Source organism: Phyllostomus hastatus, unplaced genomic scaffold (assembly GCF_019186645.2).
Source record: "Phyllostomus hastatus isolate PE091 unplaced genomic scaffold, TTU_PhHast_1.1 phas_contig_65, whole genome shotgun sequence".
Lineage (NCBI taxonomy): Eukaryota > Metazoa > Chordata > Mammalia > Chiroptera > Phyllostomidae > Phyllostomus > Phyllostomus hastatus.
Genome location: NW_025333932.1, coordinates 3,944,939 through 3,963,177, shown reverse-complemented (window position 1 = coordinate 3,963,177; position 18,239 = coordinate 3,944,939). Strand labels below are relative to the sequence as shown.

At 39.3% G+C, this 18,239-nt stretch overlaps 1 protein-coding gene across 2 annotated transcripts in view; it reads left to right on the top strand.

Annotated features, from left to right (window-relative positions):
• The window catches only part of JPH1 (junctophilin 1), a 91,323-nt gene extending 74,956 nt beyond the window's left edge, over positions 1 to 16,367 (top strand). The window contains exons 4-6 of one of the 2 annotated variants that reach the window (XM_045849488.1): positions 6,471 to 7,117; positions 13,839 to 13,934; positions 14,526 to 16,367. In XM_045849488.1, coding sequence (XP_045705444.1) covers positions 6,471 to 7,117; positions 13,839 to 13,919 — 728 coding nt within the window. In that variant the 3' untranslated portion in view covers positions 13,920 to 13,934; positions 14,526 to 16,367. Of the gene's footprint in view, positions 1 to 6,470; positions 7,118 to 13,838; positions 13,935 to 14,380 lie in introns of both variants that reach the window. The other variant, XM_045849487.1, reaches the window with a different exon arrangement.
• Positions 16,368 to 18,239: the final 1,872 nt, after the last annotated feature.

Below are 18,239 nucleotides of genomic sequence, written 5' to 3'. Positions count from 1 at the left end.
GTGTTGGGAAAATTGGACAGATACATGTAAAAACATGAAACTAGACCACCTTCTTACACCATACACAAGAATTAAACTCAATATAGATTAAAGATTTAAAGGTAAGTCATGAAACCCTAAAAATCCTAGAAAAGAAAACCATAGGTGGTAAAGTCTCAGACATTTCTTATAGCAATATTTCTTCTGATATATCTCCTCAGGCAAGTCCCATAACCAAATGGAACTACATCAGATTGAAAAGGTTTTGCACAGCAAAGGAAACCATCAATAAAATGAAAGACAACCCACTGAATGGGAGAACATATTTACTAATAATACATCATATAAGGGGTTAATATCCAAAATTTATAAAGAACTTATGAAACTCAACACCAAAAAAACAATCTGATTAAAAATGGGCAAAGGACCTGAATAGATACTTCTCCAAGGATAACATACAGGTGCCCCATGGACATACGTGAAAATGGTCAACATCACTAATCATCAGAGAAATGCAAATTAAAACCACAATGAGATATCACCTCACACCTGTTGGTTATGGCTATTATCAATAAATCAACAAACAAATGTTGGCAAGTATGTAGAGAAAAGGGAACCCTCATGCATTGTTGCTGGAAATGCAGACTGGTGCAGCCACTGGAAAGCAGTATGGAGGTACCTCAAAAATTAAAAATGGAACTGCTTTATGACCTAGTAATTCCACTTCTGGGAATTTATCCAAAGAAACCTGAAACACTACTTCAAAAGAATATATACACTGCTGTGTTCAATGCAGCTTTATTTATGAGTACAATAGCCAAAATTTGGAAGCAGCCCAAATGTTCACCAGTAGATGAGGGGATAAAAAGCTGTGGTTCATTTACAAAATGGAATGATGTGGACTCTGGCCAGTAGTGTTCACGGTGTTGTAGATATGATGAACAAGATCACACGGACTGCAGAAGTCCTGTGAAGAAAAGGGACAGCATGGCCACTCTTAGAGTGAGAGAATGTCCTGACCCTTGCCTGGACAGGCTTTTATTGCTTTCTGGGAACATTACATCAAGGAAGATCCTCATTCATCATTATCAGGAAGTAATGATCAAACAATAGATAACATTCAGAGAACTATGAGGGCTTATTCTGAGTCAGGGCCAGTTAGCTAAAGGACCATAAAACTTTGGGAAACAAAACTCATTTCATGCCTGGACCCTTATGAGAAAGTTGAGGACATTCTTAGCAAAGCAGGTTTCACAGGATTTTATATATTCTTTATTAGGCCCAATTGCCACAGGGAACTGCTTGTTCCTGCCCAGGGCTGTGCCACCCTCCGGCATTGTTTCAGGCTTAAGTCAGGCAGGGGAAGTAAGGCAGCCAAGAGATCTGGAGACTTCTTACAGACAGAATGAGGACTCAGGCTATGTCAAAGCCAAGGGGTGAGGGTCTACCACCCCCTTTTTCTATAGCCCCCAAAGTCCTTCCCTGATGGCCCCATCATGACTGTGCCTGTCTTAGGTTGTCCCTCCCTTGAGGAATCTTACCTGTCATTGGCTAACCAGTCATCCCAGGGCTATGCAGGGTGAAGTAAAAGGGGGCAGAGGTCGTACCTGTGCCGGGAAGCTTTGTCTCCTTATTGGCTTTGTCTCTTACTCAGCCTTAGCCATGGTGGGTTACAGCTTCTGAAACCAGGCAGGGCAGTTCCCAACAATGGAATACTACTTGGCCATAAAAGGAAGGAAATCTTACCTTTTGCAACAGCATGGATGGACCTGAAGAGTATTATGCTACGTGAAATAAGCCAGTCAGAGAAAGACAAGTATCATATGATTTTAATTATATGTGGAATCTAATGTACAAAATAAACCAACAAAATAGAAACAGGAGCATGGATACATGGAATCAACTGACGACATTCAGAGGGGAGAGGGTTGAGGGGCTGAGTGGAAAAGGTAAAGGGATTAAGCAAAAAAAAAAAACAAAAACAAAAAACCTCATAGACATAGGCAACAGTATGGTGATTACCAGAGGGAAAGGGGGGTGAGGGGAGCTAAAGGAGTATAAAAGGGGAATAAATGGTGACACGAGGAGACTTATTTGACTTATCAGGTGGTGAACACGCAATACAATATACATAAGATGTATTATATAGGTTTCAGGTATACAATAATTTTTATTAACCAATACCACTCCAATAAATTCAATAAAATTTTTTAAATAAAAAAGTCTTTAAAGATAAAGCACATTTTCATTACGTAATTTTCTATACCTCATGTATTTTTTATGGTCGAGATAAGGGAGCATTCTAGAATAGACAGCTTCTCAACTTATTTAACAAAATCCAAACCAATTTTTCATATAAAATGATTAATCCATGATTTTGCTGGTTATTCTACCAGTTACTTATTGAATCTCATCACTGTGTAGTATTGAGTGCCAGCCACGTGCCAGGGACAGGAATGGATGTCCTATGGACAAGACTGTTAGGGCTGTGTTCAGACACTACAGTATTGTCAGAGACAGGACTGAAGTCCTGCAGGAAAGTGGTTTTCTCCTCATGTTGCATATAAAAGTGATCATCCTGCCAGCCATATAATCTTCTAAAAATGTTTCAATGTGGTTCTGCTTTACTGAAGGGCAGTTTCCACAGAATATACCTCATTTCTATTTCATGACTTACGATGTAGCTACAGAGCATTCTCCATCAGCACTGCCCTTGTAGACATTTGTTTCAGAGGAATCTTCATGGTGCTTCTTCTGCCCAGATCCAGCCCACCGAGGCTTACCTGTGAGAACTGGTTGGGTGCCCTGCTGTTACCATCTGCCATAGCTGTTCAGAGCCTTCCTGCCCACTGTAACAAGTAACCTTTCAGTGTTGGTGGATGACATTTGCTGAATGTTCTTGTTTCCTATCATGTGGGATGTGAGTGAGCATGTGACCTGTATCCCAATAGGCATCCTCAGAGAATAAACCCTTTAAGATTCATAGATGCTGTCTGTAAAACAGATGAAAATGCTTTATGCAATACCATTTGCCATCCTTTCTCTCCCTGACAGTGTTCTGACTAATCTTTTTCATGAACTGCTGTATCTCATCAGCTTCCTGCTGCTGGCCTGGCGATGCTGACAAACATTCCTCCATCAAACAGGTAGCAGATACAATGTGTGCCTTCCAAGAAAACAGTCCAAGAACAACTTCCATCCTTTGTCTTATATTAAATGTCTTGTTTCAAAAGCACTCAATCTTAATCTGGAAATTTTAACTGTATACCCTCGATCACCTGCCCAGTCCTTACATGCTTGCACCATGTTGAAATCATTCCCAACTAGATGCAAGTTAGGGCCACTGTGAGTCAACATATTTTTTGACATGCTTTCAAATGCCTATAACTAGATACATTAGAATCTGGAACATTTGTTAAACCTCAAGATTTCTAGGCTTTGCTTTATCCTCATTAAGTCAAAGTCTTTAGGAATCATACACCAGGTGCCTCTCACAGGCAGCAGCTATGGAGTCACTGCTGTGGAGTATGTTTATTCCCTTATCCAGCTATTGTTAGTACATAATAAAGCAAAGAGTTTTTTAATCTGATAGTGAGTGTTAGAGTGTACATCCAACCTTCTAGTAAACCCTTTGCGCTCCATAGATTCTGAATTTTATCAAAGTCCCTGTAGATAAATCTGAATGAATGTGCCTGAAAACTGCATCGTAGGAGAGGGACACAAGTGATCACATAAGAAATGCCTTTTCTGACACATACAGAATAGAAAAACTGTGTCCAAAGAAGCAACATGTCAGATTGCTATGGATCTGAGGGAGTGATTAGACTAGTAATTGGGAGTCAGTAAACATAATGAATGCATTCAGTGGAGTCCAAAAGATGGCTTCATACATCCATCAGTACATATTCCTCCAGTGGTCAGATATTCCCCACTTTGCCTATTAATGAGACTGTAAGTTTAAAAACAATTGAAAATGTGCTTTGTGTTCAAGGGTAAGTATATTCCTTTAAGTGCTGACTTTAAAAAATAATTAAGTTTTCCTTGGACCCAAGATTACTGAATTACCTGTTTCCCCCCAAATCATCAGTTTCTTGTAGCTGTGTTTCCTCAGTCTCCTCCTTGCTGTCAGCTGTCACTTTGTTGGCAGCTGTTTTGACAGTGGAGAAGTTCTGTAAAAATAGTTCTTCCATTTGATGAGGAGGGGCCTGTCCATGGAAGACTAGTGTGGGTGACCTGAATGGTTCTGAATAATAGGGCCAGCCTGCAACTGAAACACAGCCCTTGGGGTGCTATGTCCCTGTCTCAGCACCACGAACAAATTTGGAAAAGTCATCACCTTTTGAATAACTGCAGTTTGTCCTTTTTCTTTACTCATGTGAGGAGCATTTTTTCTGTGCTGATGATTCATACTGCTATTGTGGATGGAGGATTTAAAAGAAAATTGTCTGCTTTTTCAAAGAGGGTGCTTATACTGGGTTTAAAAGGAAATCTCCATTGTTGTGAGATTTCCACATATGATTGTGGTCTCTTTGGGAAATTGTAACTCCCAAGGATGGATTTGTCTTCTGGAGGATGAAAAGTGGGATAATGCTTATTATGTTTTTGGTCTTGAGTACAACCCATAATTGTGGGTCCTTAGGAATTCTCATTTGTGGGCTTAAAATATTATATTGTACACTGTATTCTGTTTTATCTTAAGGATACATAGGAGCTATGTGACATCTGGTTTTTCAGCTGTTATAGTAAAGTGAGGATAATGACTGCTTCCTAAGATTTTGGTGAGGCTTGGAATTTTGGAAAATGCCTTGTGTAATAAATAGCAGTCTCCTAACAATGAGTTATTACTCAGAGCACCAAGGGGAGAGCAAGTGAAAGTATAAGTAGGCAGTATGTATTTTTAACAATTCAGGATAATTGTTTTTTAGCCCCTTGGGGGTTGGGGGAGCCAGAAGGAAAGTGCACATTAGGATGCTGTGGAGTTGACAAGAGCTGTTCCAGTCCTGTAAGTAAGTTGGTGGGGTGATTTCTCCCTTGTATACAGGAGAGATGACATTGTCAGCTCCTGCCTGTGTGCGGAACAGAGGGCCAGCTGCACTGTGTGACCTTGACTTCACCTCTAACATGAGAAGTGGCTCATGAGTGGAGTGGTGGCCAGAGGATGTACATGATGTGGTTCTAGTAGGGGGGGCTGAGAGGTGAAGACCCACCTGGGGGTGCAGTCCCTGAGAGCCCTAGCCATGTCCCCTGCCCAGACCACTGATATCCTTAACCATTCAAGGCTGGTACCGTCTGGTGCTGCATTTTGTGTTTCTTAACTCTCCTCACCCTACTGGCGAGCCCCCATACAAAATAACAATGCACCAGGGGCCCTTGTTTACATGAAAGGTTTCACATTGATAAAAAGAATATAGGATTTTATAAACAATCCTGAAGTGTTCTAAAAAAGAAAACAATCCTAAGACCTGAGAGCCAAAGACAGTGGCCCTGTCTTGATGCCTGCAGTGCAAAGCCACGTAGGGAAGGATTCCGTGCCAGGTATTTTGTACTATACAACCTAAACCATAGACGTTGTTCCTAACTAGGAACTTGAAATGGTCGTTTGAAGGAGGATCACTGAAAAAACGTTATCTACAGGTTTGCCTCATACAGTATAGATAATATAATAAATATTAAACACAAAGGTCAACGTCACTGATAAGAGTTTATAATTTGTATTTTATTATGCCACCTCATTTGAATATGCAGATAGTCACAGAGTAGTCAGCAGGGCTCTGTCAACACAAATCTGCCTCAGTGTTCTGCAAGCAGGCACAACCAGTGCAGCTATTAGAGAACAGCTTCACTTTTGTGGCATTCAAAATAGTATATATACCCCTGGCTGATGTGGCTCAGTGGATTGAGTGCCGGCCTGCAAACCGAAAGGTTGCCAGTTCGATTCCCAGTCAGGACACATACCTGGGTTGCCAGCCAGGTCCCCAGTTGAGGGCATGCAAAAGGCAACCACACATTGATGTTTCTCTCTCTTTCTCCCTCCCTTTCCATCTTTCTAAGAAAAATAATTTAAAAATAAAAAATAGTATAAATAACCATATATATAAACATTAAAACACTTCTTCAACAACAAATAATCTTTTTATACTAGGGAAGTGAAATATTCTTGTGCTTAATCAATCCTCATAAGTATATTTAGAAGAAAGAGAAGAAAGGCTAAGCTAATTTTACTGTATATTTTTGCTGAGTCCTCACTTAACATCATGGGTAGGTTCTGTGACTTCAAGTGAAACAGCATATAACAAAACCAGTTTTACCATAGGCTAATTTTGTAAGCAAAGGTTAACTTCTTAGGGCATCTCATCAACATTATCATGAAATGACACTGAATGAAAAGAGATTATTTGAGGACCTGCTTTACATACATGCCATGAGGAACAATCCTTTGTGCCTTATTCTTATGTTATCACCATCCTTTCTCTTGTCATTTTTTTCCCCAGGCCCAGATTATATCAAACAGAGATTTCAGGAAGGTGTAGATGCTAAAGAAAATCCAGAAGAAAAGGTACCAGAAAAGCCACCTACACCAAAGGAATCTCCTCATTTTTATCGCAAAGGTACCACACCCCCAAGGTCTCCTGAGGCAAGTCCCAAACAAAGGCACTCTCCCCAGCCATCCCCACAGCCTGCAAGGAAGCAGAACCCCAGCCCAGGGGCCAGACTCAACCGAGACATACGGAATGTGGCTGATGAGCAGGTGACAGCAGTCATCAACAAGCCATTGATGTCAAAGGCTCCCTCAAAGGAGATGGGAGCCATCATGCCCCAGTCCAAGTACTCTGGCCGCCACCATGTCCCCAACCCCAGTAACGGGGAGCTACATTCTCAGTACCATGGCTATTATGTGAAACTGAACGCTCCCAAGCACCCTCCCGAAGATGTGCAGGAAGATGAAGGATCCGGCCACTCTTCCTCAGCACTGGTGCACAAGCCATCACCCAACAAGTGGAGCCCCCCTAAATCTGTGACAAAACCAGTTGCCAAAGAAAGCAAAGCTGAGCCAAAAGCCAAGAAGTCTGAACTTGCTATACCAAAGAATCCAGCGAGCAACAATTCATGCGCTTCTTTGGAAAAAGAAGCCAATTCGGTAAGTTGACTAAGATGAGTTTTCTCTTCCTTACCTCACTCTGGTTCTTTCAGGTAGCAGCATGGGGTGACTTGCACCCTGATGACGACTAGGCTTGCAAAAGTCCTGACACCACAGGGCTGCTTAGAGCAGATCTGAGCACGTTTGTAGCTGGAGACAGGAAAGAGCTCTCCAGGCAGGAATGCCTCCATGTTCACTCAGCCAGCCACCCACCCACCTTAAACATCATTCAGGTAGGTTAATACACAACCAGCTTGGACAGCATCGTGGTCTAGCAAGCCTTCCCCAGCACTTCCTGGTAGCTTAGTTCAGACTGCTCTAACAAAAGTACCATAGATTGGATGGCTGAAAAAGCACATTAATTTCTCACCATTCTGGAGACTGGGGAGTTCCAAGATCAAGGCACCAGGAGATTTGGTGTCCAGTGAGGACCCACTTCATGGTTCATAGACCGTGGGCCCTCTTCTCACTGTATCTTCACGCAGCTGAGAGAGAGAGAGCTAGTTCTCTCTGCTTCTCATGAACCCATTATGATGGCTCTACCCTCATAACCTAATTACCTCATAGAGACCCCATCTCCAAATATGCAGCATTGGAGATTAGGGTTTCAATATGTGAGTTCTGGAGGCACACAAACATGCAGTCCATAATGACAGCTAACTCCCTGATGGTTACAAGGGAATCACACCCTTGTCAGAGCCCAAGCTAGGAAGAGGGCTCCACCACCATTTGCCCAGTTCTTAGCCCACCTTTTGACTCCCTAAAAGAGTCAACACCTTTAGACAAAAGTACATCTTTTCTAGCTATTGTGAATTATTCTCATAAATATTTAGTTTGGATTTTACTTTAAACCAGGTTTTGCAGCTAGAACATTTTTCTTTCCCATATGCGAACTAAAAGTGTACCTTGGTCTTCCAACCCCTCAGAGTGTAGTGCTCCTAAAATTTCAGATTTTTGGTAGATGCTGATTTTAGTAAATCTTGAGCATTTAAGGGTTTTGGTATTCAACCAGAAAGCTTTCATGAAGTTATTGATAAATCTCAAATGAGATTTATTTGTTAATGATACATGGAATTCATATTTTATCAAGTTTTGTTGAATTTATAAAAATCTAAAGCTGGGTAATTTTGGATAAAACCATTGACTAGCCTATCCATATGCCTTTGGAACACAGGTGTTGCATGTTTATCCTAGTTTAGGGAGGAAGCCAGAGCCAACCCAATATTTACTAGTAATTTCAGAGACATGCTTACATAAAGGTGTGTGTTAGTATCTTGGTCAACAAGATTATAATACAATCCTCCGTTTCTCTTTTTTTGGTCTGCTTAATTTTCGCACAGGGTTAAACAATTAAGATTCATCTTTTTAATTAACTTATGTTTGAAATTTCTTAGGTTTGTTGACTTTGCTTATATCTATAAACACTGGTTCCCACCCTTTAATTCAAATTCTAATCCTTTTAATTAACTAAATATACATTAATCAGATTAACTGGATTAACTTTCTGAGTCAACCCCATGGGATAGATGGTTTTCAAAACAGAGTAACTTTGAGACTCTGGCTGTTTAGTAAGCACTCATTTTTTTTTTAGTTTTAACACCGATATTTCAGTATCCTGATATTATAACTGTAACATATATTATCACTGTTGAAGTTGTTAAATGTAATAATTCATTTCTCATTTGGCTTTTAGCATTAAATGTAATAATTCACTTCTCATTTGGCTTTTAGCATTTTTATTCACAGATTAATAAAGCCTTACATTTATATTAATATTAGTTTGCCTAACTTATAAGGTGGAAGTTCAAACAATACAAGGCCCCATCATTTATAGTTTTGGGTTTAGTTGACTTCTAAAACTGCCCACAGGGAAGCATATGCCCAGTGTCCAAAAATTAGATGAGTTGCCTATCTCTTAACTGTAATAGTTTTCTATAAACTCATAGTTTCCTTCTTTATAAAAAAACATCTGTTTCATTGATGTGCAGAATTGTGTGATTCTTGGAGTTAGCCAAGCATCTCCCAATTCACTAGGTTTGTCTCTAGGGTTCCCTTCCCCACCCCAAGGGGAAAGGAGGACAAGCAACTCCCACCTCTGCCACCATGGGAACCAGAAATCAGGACTGGCACCTTCATGGGGAGATTTTTTTAAAGATTTTATTTATTTTATTTTTAGACAGGGGTGAAGGGAGGGAGAGAAACATCGATGTGTGGTTGCCTCTTGCGCATCCACCACTGGGAAGCTGGCCCACAACCTAGGCATGTGCCCTGACTGGGAATCAAACTGGTGACCCTTTGGTTGGCAGGGCGGAGCTCACCGTCTGGCTTTCAATCCACTGAGCCACACCAGCCATGGCCTTCCTGGGAAGATATGAACAATTAACCTCTTTCTAGTAATAATTGAAAACTGCCTCCACACCCTGATAACTTTTCTTCATGGAGAGTTAGGAAGTGACAAAATTACCATCAAGGTAGTCCATGAACAACCTTTAAAACCAAGGAGCACTACATACAATTTTCGATTCAACGACACTGTATAAGTTAGAGCTTTATAAATAATAACTTGAAAATTCACAGAAACATTCACACTAAAGCAGACATTTGAAAGAAAGACTGAATCAGCGAGTGCTCTTGCTGGACACCTGACAGACCCAGTTTGAGTCAGAATCACTATTTGTAGGGTGGCTTACCAAACTGAAACTAGAATTTCAACCGACTTATTAAGACAGTATAGGCTGGTGGCTGAGGCAGTGAACTGTTTTGCCAATCTTCCTAGGTTTAAATCCCAGCAGTGTGGCTTTCCTGGTGTGTGACTTGGGGCAAGTTTCCTAACTGCTCTGTGACTTGGTTTCTTCCTCTTCTCATAGAATTGTTAATACTTATAAAGTTCTTAGCATGGTACCTAGCATATAGTAAGTGCTCAAAAACCATTATGTATAACTAAGTTTGCTTCAACACTGTACTAATTGAAGCATAAATTGCTGATAAATACAGTGAGTCCTCACTTAACATCATCAACATACACAGATTCTTGGGAACCACAACTTGAAGTGAAATGACATATAATGAAACCAGTTCACCACAGGCTAATTGATATAAATAAGAGTTAAGTTTCTATAGCTTATTTGTGGTCACAAAACCATCGCCACACTTCTAAATAAAGATCCAAAACATTTCTAATATTAAACACTAAATAAAATAAATGTAAGCTATACACGTATTTAAGAAAGATGACTAGAAACAAGTATTAAAATTCTTTTCCAACCTGCTTACTGTAGTTCAGGGTCATCTGTGGCTAGAACCTGTCCCAGCAGCTCAGGGCACGAGGCTGTCACCATCCTGGACAGGATGCCCTTCCATCATAGAGCCACTCACCCACATTCAGATTGGGACAGTTCACCTCACGTGCCCATCTCTGGGATGTAGGAGAAAACCCAAACAGACATGAGAAGAGGAAAACTCCACATAAACAGTGGCCCTGGCCTGGAATCAATATTTTTCTCCTCAATCCCTTATGAAACTATGTTGAGCAAAACAACCTTATTCAAAAACCTGCTATATTCCAGTAGACTCTGACCCAACCCCCAGGTGACCCTGGTGATTGATCTAGAAATCTAGCAAATCTTCTGGGACACACAGTAACATTTAGAGCAAATTAATTCCTTGAACATGAGAGTGCGGGTGAGGGAAGCACTGGCAGAGATTACTCTGCAGCACCCCCAAAGAGATTTGTGACTCCTGTGGGCAGGTGTTACATGTGGACTCATGTGATTCCACACTTTTTTGGAGGATTTTGCGACCTGGCAACTTGGGTAGAAGGCAGGGGAGACATCTTAACAGCTTTATCAGATAGACCAGTGAGGGGTCTTCTAATTAAGAATTGCCACCCCTCTGAAAACTGCCTGCATTTTTTCCTAGCCATTACTCTGATGAGCTTCCAAGTTTATTTTGAGATTTACCTGTTATTTCTTTTGAATTATAAAACTTAAAGTATTCCTGTCAGATCATGTTTGAACCACACACACACACACACACACACACAAACAATAAAAACAGTCAATCCATATAATTAAGTGTTGTTACTAATACTAAACTAAGTTGTGTTCTTTTATTTTTTTGGAGAAATTTTCCATTTAACATAAACTATACCCGTAGCAGAAAAACCCTCACCATTTTAAATGAACAGATAGTCTCTTAAAGAAAATTGATTTCAAGTTAGAATGACTTTCCATATTTTGACTTCCTGCACTTTATGTTCTCACTGCCTCAAATTTTCTTCCAATCAGGACTTGCACTTTGCCCTGCAACAGCTTCCTTCATGACACCTGTCCCAGTCAGTCTTGAAAAGCAAGACTGATTTTTTTTTCATTTTGCTATTTTAAGCTACAACTGGCCACCAGTCATATTTATGAAACTTCACCTTAAAGTTTTCCACGCTGTACCCAGCAAGGCAGCTGAAGAACACAGAGGTCACATCTTGATATCTGCCTTAGTAGTAAACACAGAGTCCCAGAATTTACTTTTTGCCTGGTTGCTTTTTGAACCTGTTATTGCTGGTTTACCTTCATCTTTACTGAGTCATCTTTAAAGATAACTTTATAAATGGTAGGATAAATGGATGTGTGCATTAGAATATAAACAGAATAAATGTATGTTCCATAGAAAAATTTCCTCATCTTCTTGCATGTCACTGACCCAAAAGAATTGAAATGACCCCAAAATTCTTAACACATTCATGAGCAAAGTCTAATCACAGTTTATAGGATTCATAGCATTTCCTAAATCTCTATGCTGTTGTGATGTTGAAAGATCATCTGAATTATTTCCTGAGGTGTAAGAGTTTCCCACATTATATATTCTGAGTTCACCAGGATTGAGAAGTTGCCTGTGTTAGTACTCTCCTAATCATTTACAACATAAGTATTCTGAAAGAAGCACAGGTAGTTACAAAAATTTGATGTTTTTCTGATACTATGGAATCATCGAGTATGAGAATACCATTTTAAAAGTTGATGGGAAATTGTTATTTTTAAACTAAGGCCTGTGGCTTTCATGGGGATGTAGAGAAAAGGGCATGAGCTCTGCAGTGAGCAGACTAAAGTTTAATTCTAGTTCTAATTTGTTCAAACTGGCTGAGTAATCTTGGGCAACACACTACCTCAGCTCTGTAAAATGGAACTAATAGTCACTTGTGAAGAATTTTTAAAAATAATCTACAAAGGAATCTTAGCTCACTGCCTGATATACAAAGACCTGCAGTAAATGGGTTTTCCCCCCTTTCATTTACTTGGAGTTTAGGAAATAGGTAGTGTTTTTCTTCTTCCTAATAATCCCTATGGCAGGGGCATCCATTTTTACTTCATTCTTTCCCTCACCCCTAATTTCTGATCACCCTGTTTATCTTTAAATGCAGTGAAATTAGTCTGTTTCCCACACCCATGTCACCTGGAGAAGTGCCAGAAGAGAGCAGGTTTTCATTAAACCTGGTTGCCTGAATTAATTGGGCAATCCCTACATGTGGATGCACAGTGGTGAACAAGGCAGGGGCCCTGATGCTGTGGAACTCCATCTGGGGGGAACAGCAGCAATTACCAAAAATGACATTAAAGTGTGAAGTATTAAAGTGGGGGAAAATGGCACACGCATTCTGACTTCTACCAAGGAGGAGATCTCCTTCAAGGATGTGTGACCCAAGCCCTAAATCCTGCAAGATGACCACAGGACCCGTGGCAGTTCCAGTCTCACTCACTAACCCCATCTGCCAAAACTACTACAGTAAGCATTTGAGGACTAACAGTTTCAATGTTAGTTTTCTCATCTTTAAACTAAGAACAAGACTACCTCCCCACCTAAGTCTTGAGGCCAGCTTTAGAATGCTTTCAATGCTATTTAAAAATAAGACACAATTTTAATGGTAACTACCAAGATTGAGTCTTTGTACAAAGGTGGCAAAGGAGCTTGGGCATATCTGAAAAGGTGGGTCGTATAAGGCTGGTTTGTTCTGTAAGCAAGTCAACAAATTTTGGGTACCTTGGGCAGGGTGATATATATTTACAGCAATATTTATCAATAGGATTCTGTGACTTCTTAAGTAGAACTTCACTTCTGGAATGTTAGGGTTATAAGCAGAGAAATAAAAAAATTAGACCTGTAAAATTATTTGTGGAAGTGTTCAACTTCCCACTTGCAGTTGTTCCTTTAAGGAAGAGGTAGTGTCTAAAAAGATGACCAGAGAAAGCAAGAGGCAGAGAACCTCATTTTGAGTTTTCCTGAAACTTTTCCCGGGAAGCCTCACTGGGTACAAATTTCACTCCCACATTCTCACTGCCTTTACAAGAAAATAATTCTTCCTTGTCCAGATTGCACCTTAACAAAAAAGATGCATCTACTCCACACTAGTTCTGAACCTTGTTAGGTGAAATGTGTCTCACCCAGGCTGTTGCCCAATGTTTTGAGGCAAATGTAGCAGATTATTTTTTAAGTCATATGTTAGATTTAATTAAAACTAGATTTATTTTTAAGTGAAAGTTCAGAGTTGGCTTCATCTAAATATGGCATTGCTATTTTTAGTTTATACCTTTTGTAACGGCTATCATTCCTGCCTTATTTACTGCAACTGTGTTGGCTTTTTTATATTTTTAATCATTGCTTTGGTGATTTAATTTATGTACCGATATTAAAATGTTAAAGTTACGCATGTTGCATTCTGCTCTATTTCCAGGGCCCTAATTCAGTCATGATCATCCTTGTCATGCTGTTGAATATCGGATTGGCCATCCTCTTTGTTCACTTTCTAACTTGACTGGAGTTAGGAAAGGTAAGAATAGTCTTAATCTCTATATAAAAATCATGAAATGTAACATTCTTTTCCCATATTCAAATTCACATTCTTTTTAACTACATATTGTCCTTCACTTTAATTTTGGCTGTGCCTGAATGTGATTCAACATGGTTGCTCAATGATACAACTGTTTTGACCCTACGATGAAGTCATGACAACTAGTGATGTTAGCCCACAGTTCTCTGCAGTGGTGTCATCAGCCCTTTAAATGGCACACCCCGGTCAGACACAGACACAGGGAAGGAGGCTCGGAATTAGGATGGGCTCACAAGAGAAATGAAACTTGGAAAACGCAGCCAGAGCACCCATTCAGTTCCCTTGGGAATGCTTTATGGCTTTGGGGTCCTCTGGGAGCTGAAGCAAGCAGCCATGTTGGAGCACAAAACTTAATAATCATTCTTTTTAAAAATCTGCTGAAACAGGCCCATCCGGCAAAGTTCTTGGCATCGGCTACTCCATCTGTCCTAGCAGAGTGTGACTAAACTGGAAATGTATGGAGCTGCGTTTTTTTTTGTTGTTGATGGAAGTCAACAGCTGCCTTACTATTTTACCATCTGACGTTTTCAGTAGGGAGCTGGGGAAACAAACGAGCTGGAGGAATGCGGCCCGAGGATTGTGTTGCTGCGCCACTTTTCCAACATTCACTCCTGTCTCATTACAAGAACGAGGTAGCAGCATCACTCAGCAGTCTTATGCCATGACCTGCTGCTTTAACGTCTCCCGGAACATTCTGGGAAAAACGTTGCGTTTGCTTGTGCACGACTATTTTTGCTGTTTATTTAAATATGATGTATGGTCACCTACCCTGTGTGGTCCTGGCCAGATGAGACACACATGTTGCATCTCAAGGAAAAGAAACAACAAAATTCTAGAGAAATGTGTTGATTTTGACAGCAATACATCATTTTTTATGTCATGTAGTCTTCCTAAACCTTTGGTGAAAGGCTGTTTATCTTTAAAATTTAGCAATTTGAAAGCATTATACCTTCCTAAGAAACAATTTAATTTTAAATATTTTTAATGTTACTAAATGAATTATTATGCACTTATGAGGTGCTCAACTTTAAAAGCTGAAAGACAACAGAATTCTAAGAAGTCAGAATGTTGCATGGGTTGCAGTAATCGGTGTTTAAAAGATTCAGTTTCATTGCTGACGTACTTTACAACCAAATAAAATCTTGTCGGTAGCTATGTTAATTCCCATGAAAGTTAAGCAAGATGCTATTAATAACTGCTCTTTTTTTCCCAACTGAATATTTTGTTGAATACATTCAGGTAGAGAATAAAGCTTTGTGAAATCACTGCTTCTCAATTTTATGCCTTATGTATTTTTCAAAGTCCTTTTAAAATTTTATTTCACATCTTAAAGGCTTAGACATTTTTGTTTAAGTATTTGTCCTTCACAGTCCTTTGTTATTCTGACAATCTGATTTTTTGCTGTTTTATAATTAATCCTTTATTACTCAGAAGCATGCTTACTTCGAGAAACTACATGGTCTTTCTAAAAGTAATTATTTAAAAAGAAATTGGGGAGGAAAGGTTTCTGTTAAATCTCTATGAAACATTACATTGTAGAAGAGGGGGCTATTCCTAAATATTTTCACAAAATGCATGGTTTAATCCAATTTTCACCTTACTACCTTTTCAATGCAGAAGAAACAATTCACGTGTTAGCACAGGTGTGGCCTGGATGCCCTGTCACCTGCCAGGTAGTAACCCAGTGGTGTTTTTTGCAGAAGTACAATATGTTGAGAATCCTGGGGGTGACCAATGTGGAATAAAGAAGAAAGCAGAAAGAGAGCAAATGAAAATTACAACTTGTATATTTATTTTTTACATTTTGCTTTGACTTTCAAATTTAAGAAGTACGTTTTTACTCAAGAAATGTTTGAGTTCCTCTGTCAGTCGCAATACTGACACTTCTCCTTCCTAATCCCATAGCTCTTTATGCTGGGAAAGCTGATTTTTTAAAGAAAAAAAAACAAAATATTTAATCTTATTAAGTGTTTATTTAAAATATGTCATGCTTTGAAATAATGGGTAACAGATAACTAAAGGATATGTTTATACAGTGAGCATGTTGGTTCCATTTATAAATATATGTATGATTTATAAGCTTTTTTAAAACAAAGCCAAAATTGTTGGTATTTTTCTAAAATGTGCACAGCTGTATTTTACATGAAAGGCTCTTTCTAATGGGTTGTTATACTGTACTCTACATTTTGGACAGCACATGAGGTCTGCCAGTGTACTTAATAAAACATGACTTGTTTATTTAAAGTTTCTTGCTGTGAAAAAGAACTCCCTACCCGTGAGTTCCTTTATTTATAATTCTTGAAACCAAAATGTATAATGTACAGTTTTCACAACTGTATCTGCTCTAATAAAAAAAAGTTGGTTATTTAAAAAGTTGCAGGTGTGTTTTCTTTGTAACTATCTGCAATTACATGGAATTTTTGGTGGTGGTGGTGGTATTGAAAGAAAGACCTGCTGAAAAATTAACAAGGGGGGAGAAAAGGAGGAAGGGGTGGTCTTGCAAGAAGCCACATTGCAGAACGTAGTTGTACTACACCATGACTTCTTTCTATGTTTCTTTCATCCTGGGCCTTCCAAATAATTTTGCAAAATAAGATTCCCTGCTCTGGCTCTTGCCTTCATTAATTGGATTAGTGCCTATTCAGGGTTTCAAGTCAGCTCCTATTTTTCAAGGAAAACTCAAATTTGGAGTAAATTTCTACTTGCATGGGTACTTTTCAATTAAAAATTTTTGACCACTGAGCCCCAAATAAAAATATGTTGCTAGAGCCCCTGCTGCTTAAGCACACTTCTGGAAGCATAGGCCAATGTGCAGCCGCTGGGCTCCCTTTGAAGCCACACTTGGTGCTGGCCTAGGCAAACTGCCTTCGGAGGTATGACAAAAGGATCTCTTCTAGAACAGCTTCCCAGGCAGCTGCCAGAGCACTTATATATTCCCAGATTTGTCACTACTATTGAGGGCTAATCTATTGGAGATCTCCATATAAATAATGCATAAAGTCATCACCACTAGGTACTAACAGACTTACCAATTCAAACGATTAATCTAGCAAATCCTAAAGGAACACAACACAGAACAGACTGTTTGGGAGCAGACGGGAAAAGCACAGGGTTCTAGAAAGATGAGTGATTTCAGATTCATGTCCAAACCACATGTGTTAATGGTTGAGGCCAAAGCTCAGGAGAAGACTGTGTGGTTGAGAAAAATCTGGAAAATATTGTGCATGCTCATTTAATGCAATACACATTTTCAAGAGTTATGGTGAGCAGGCTCCCCAGGCTCACACTCAATACAACTTGCCGTCCTCTTCTCATGTTCTGGGATGTTGTGTGGCCTCGTGTTTCCAACTTCATATGTAGTTGTAGATGTGGCATAGTCTGCCCATCCATGGGATTGGTTCACGAGGCTGTGTTTGATTATCCTAGGTGTGTGAAGTATGTTCAACATTTCATTCTTACTTCAAAAGTACTGAAAAGTACTTTAGTATTCCCTAACAGTTTCTATAGGGGTCAGAATAATGGGGGTAGGACAAAATAACAAAATAATTTAAGGAATACTGATGAATGGTGTGAATATGGATAAACTTTTGGCTAGGCCCTAATTGACTGTCACTTCTCCCCTAATCTGTTCCCCTGGCTTCTTCTCTGTAAAATGGGTGTAATCATATCACTGCCCTCACAGGCTGGTTGTGAGGATGAAATGAGCTCATTTATGTTAAGTGCTTAGTACAGTGCCTGGCACATAGTAACTGTTTTGTATGTGTTAGATTTTACTAATGGATGGAACTAAGAAAAAAATATTAAATGCCTATAAGTGTCTCAAACTAGTTAAAAAATAAAGTGAGATCCCACTAAAGGCCTCTTTATAAGGGTTAACTATGCCACAGGTCATGTGATATTCTTTCTTCAGTGGTGATCAGTGAGTCTTACTCACTGTAAAAACCAAATGCCACATTTACAAACATCCTTCTTGACACTCACATGTGCTTTTCTTTATAGAATGTGAGACATTTGCTTTGCAAAGCACTTTCACATCAATATCTCATTAAATTCATATAAAATTCCTATGGAAGATTTTCTGCAGTTAAATGATTTGCCCAAGGTCTTGTAGACAAAACTTATTAAAATTTGTAATTTCAATCTGACTCTAAATATTGTGCTTTTTCAATGACATATTTCACAGAACTAGAACAAATATTTCAAAAATTTATATGGAACCACAAAAGGCCACACATAGCAACAGCA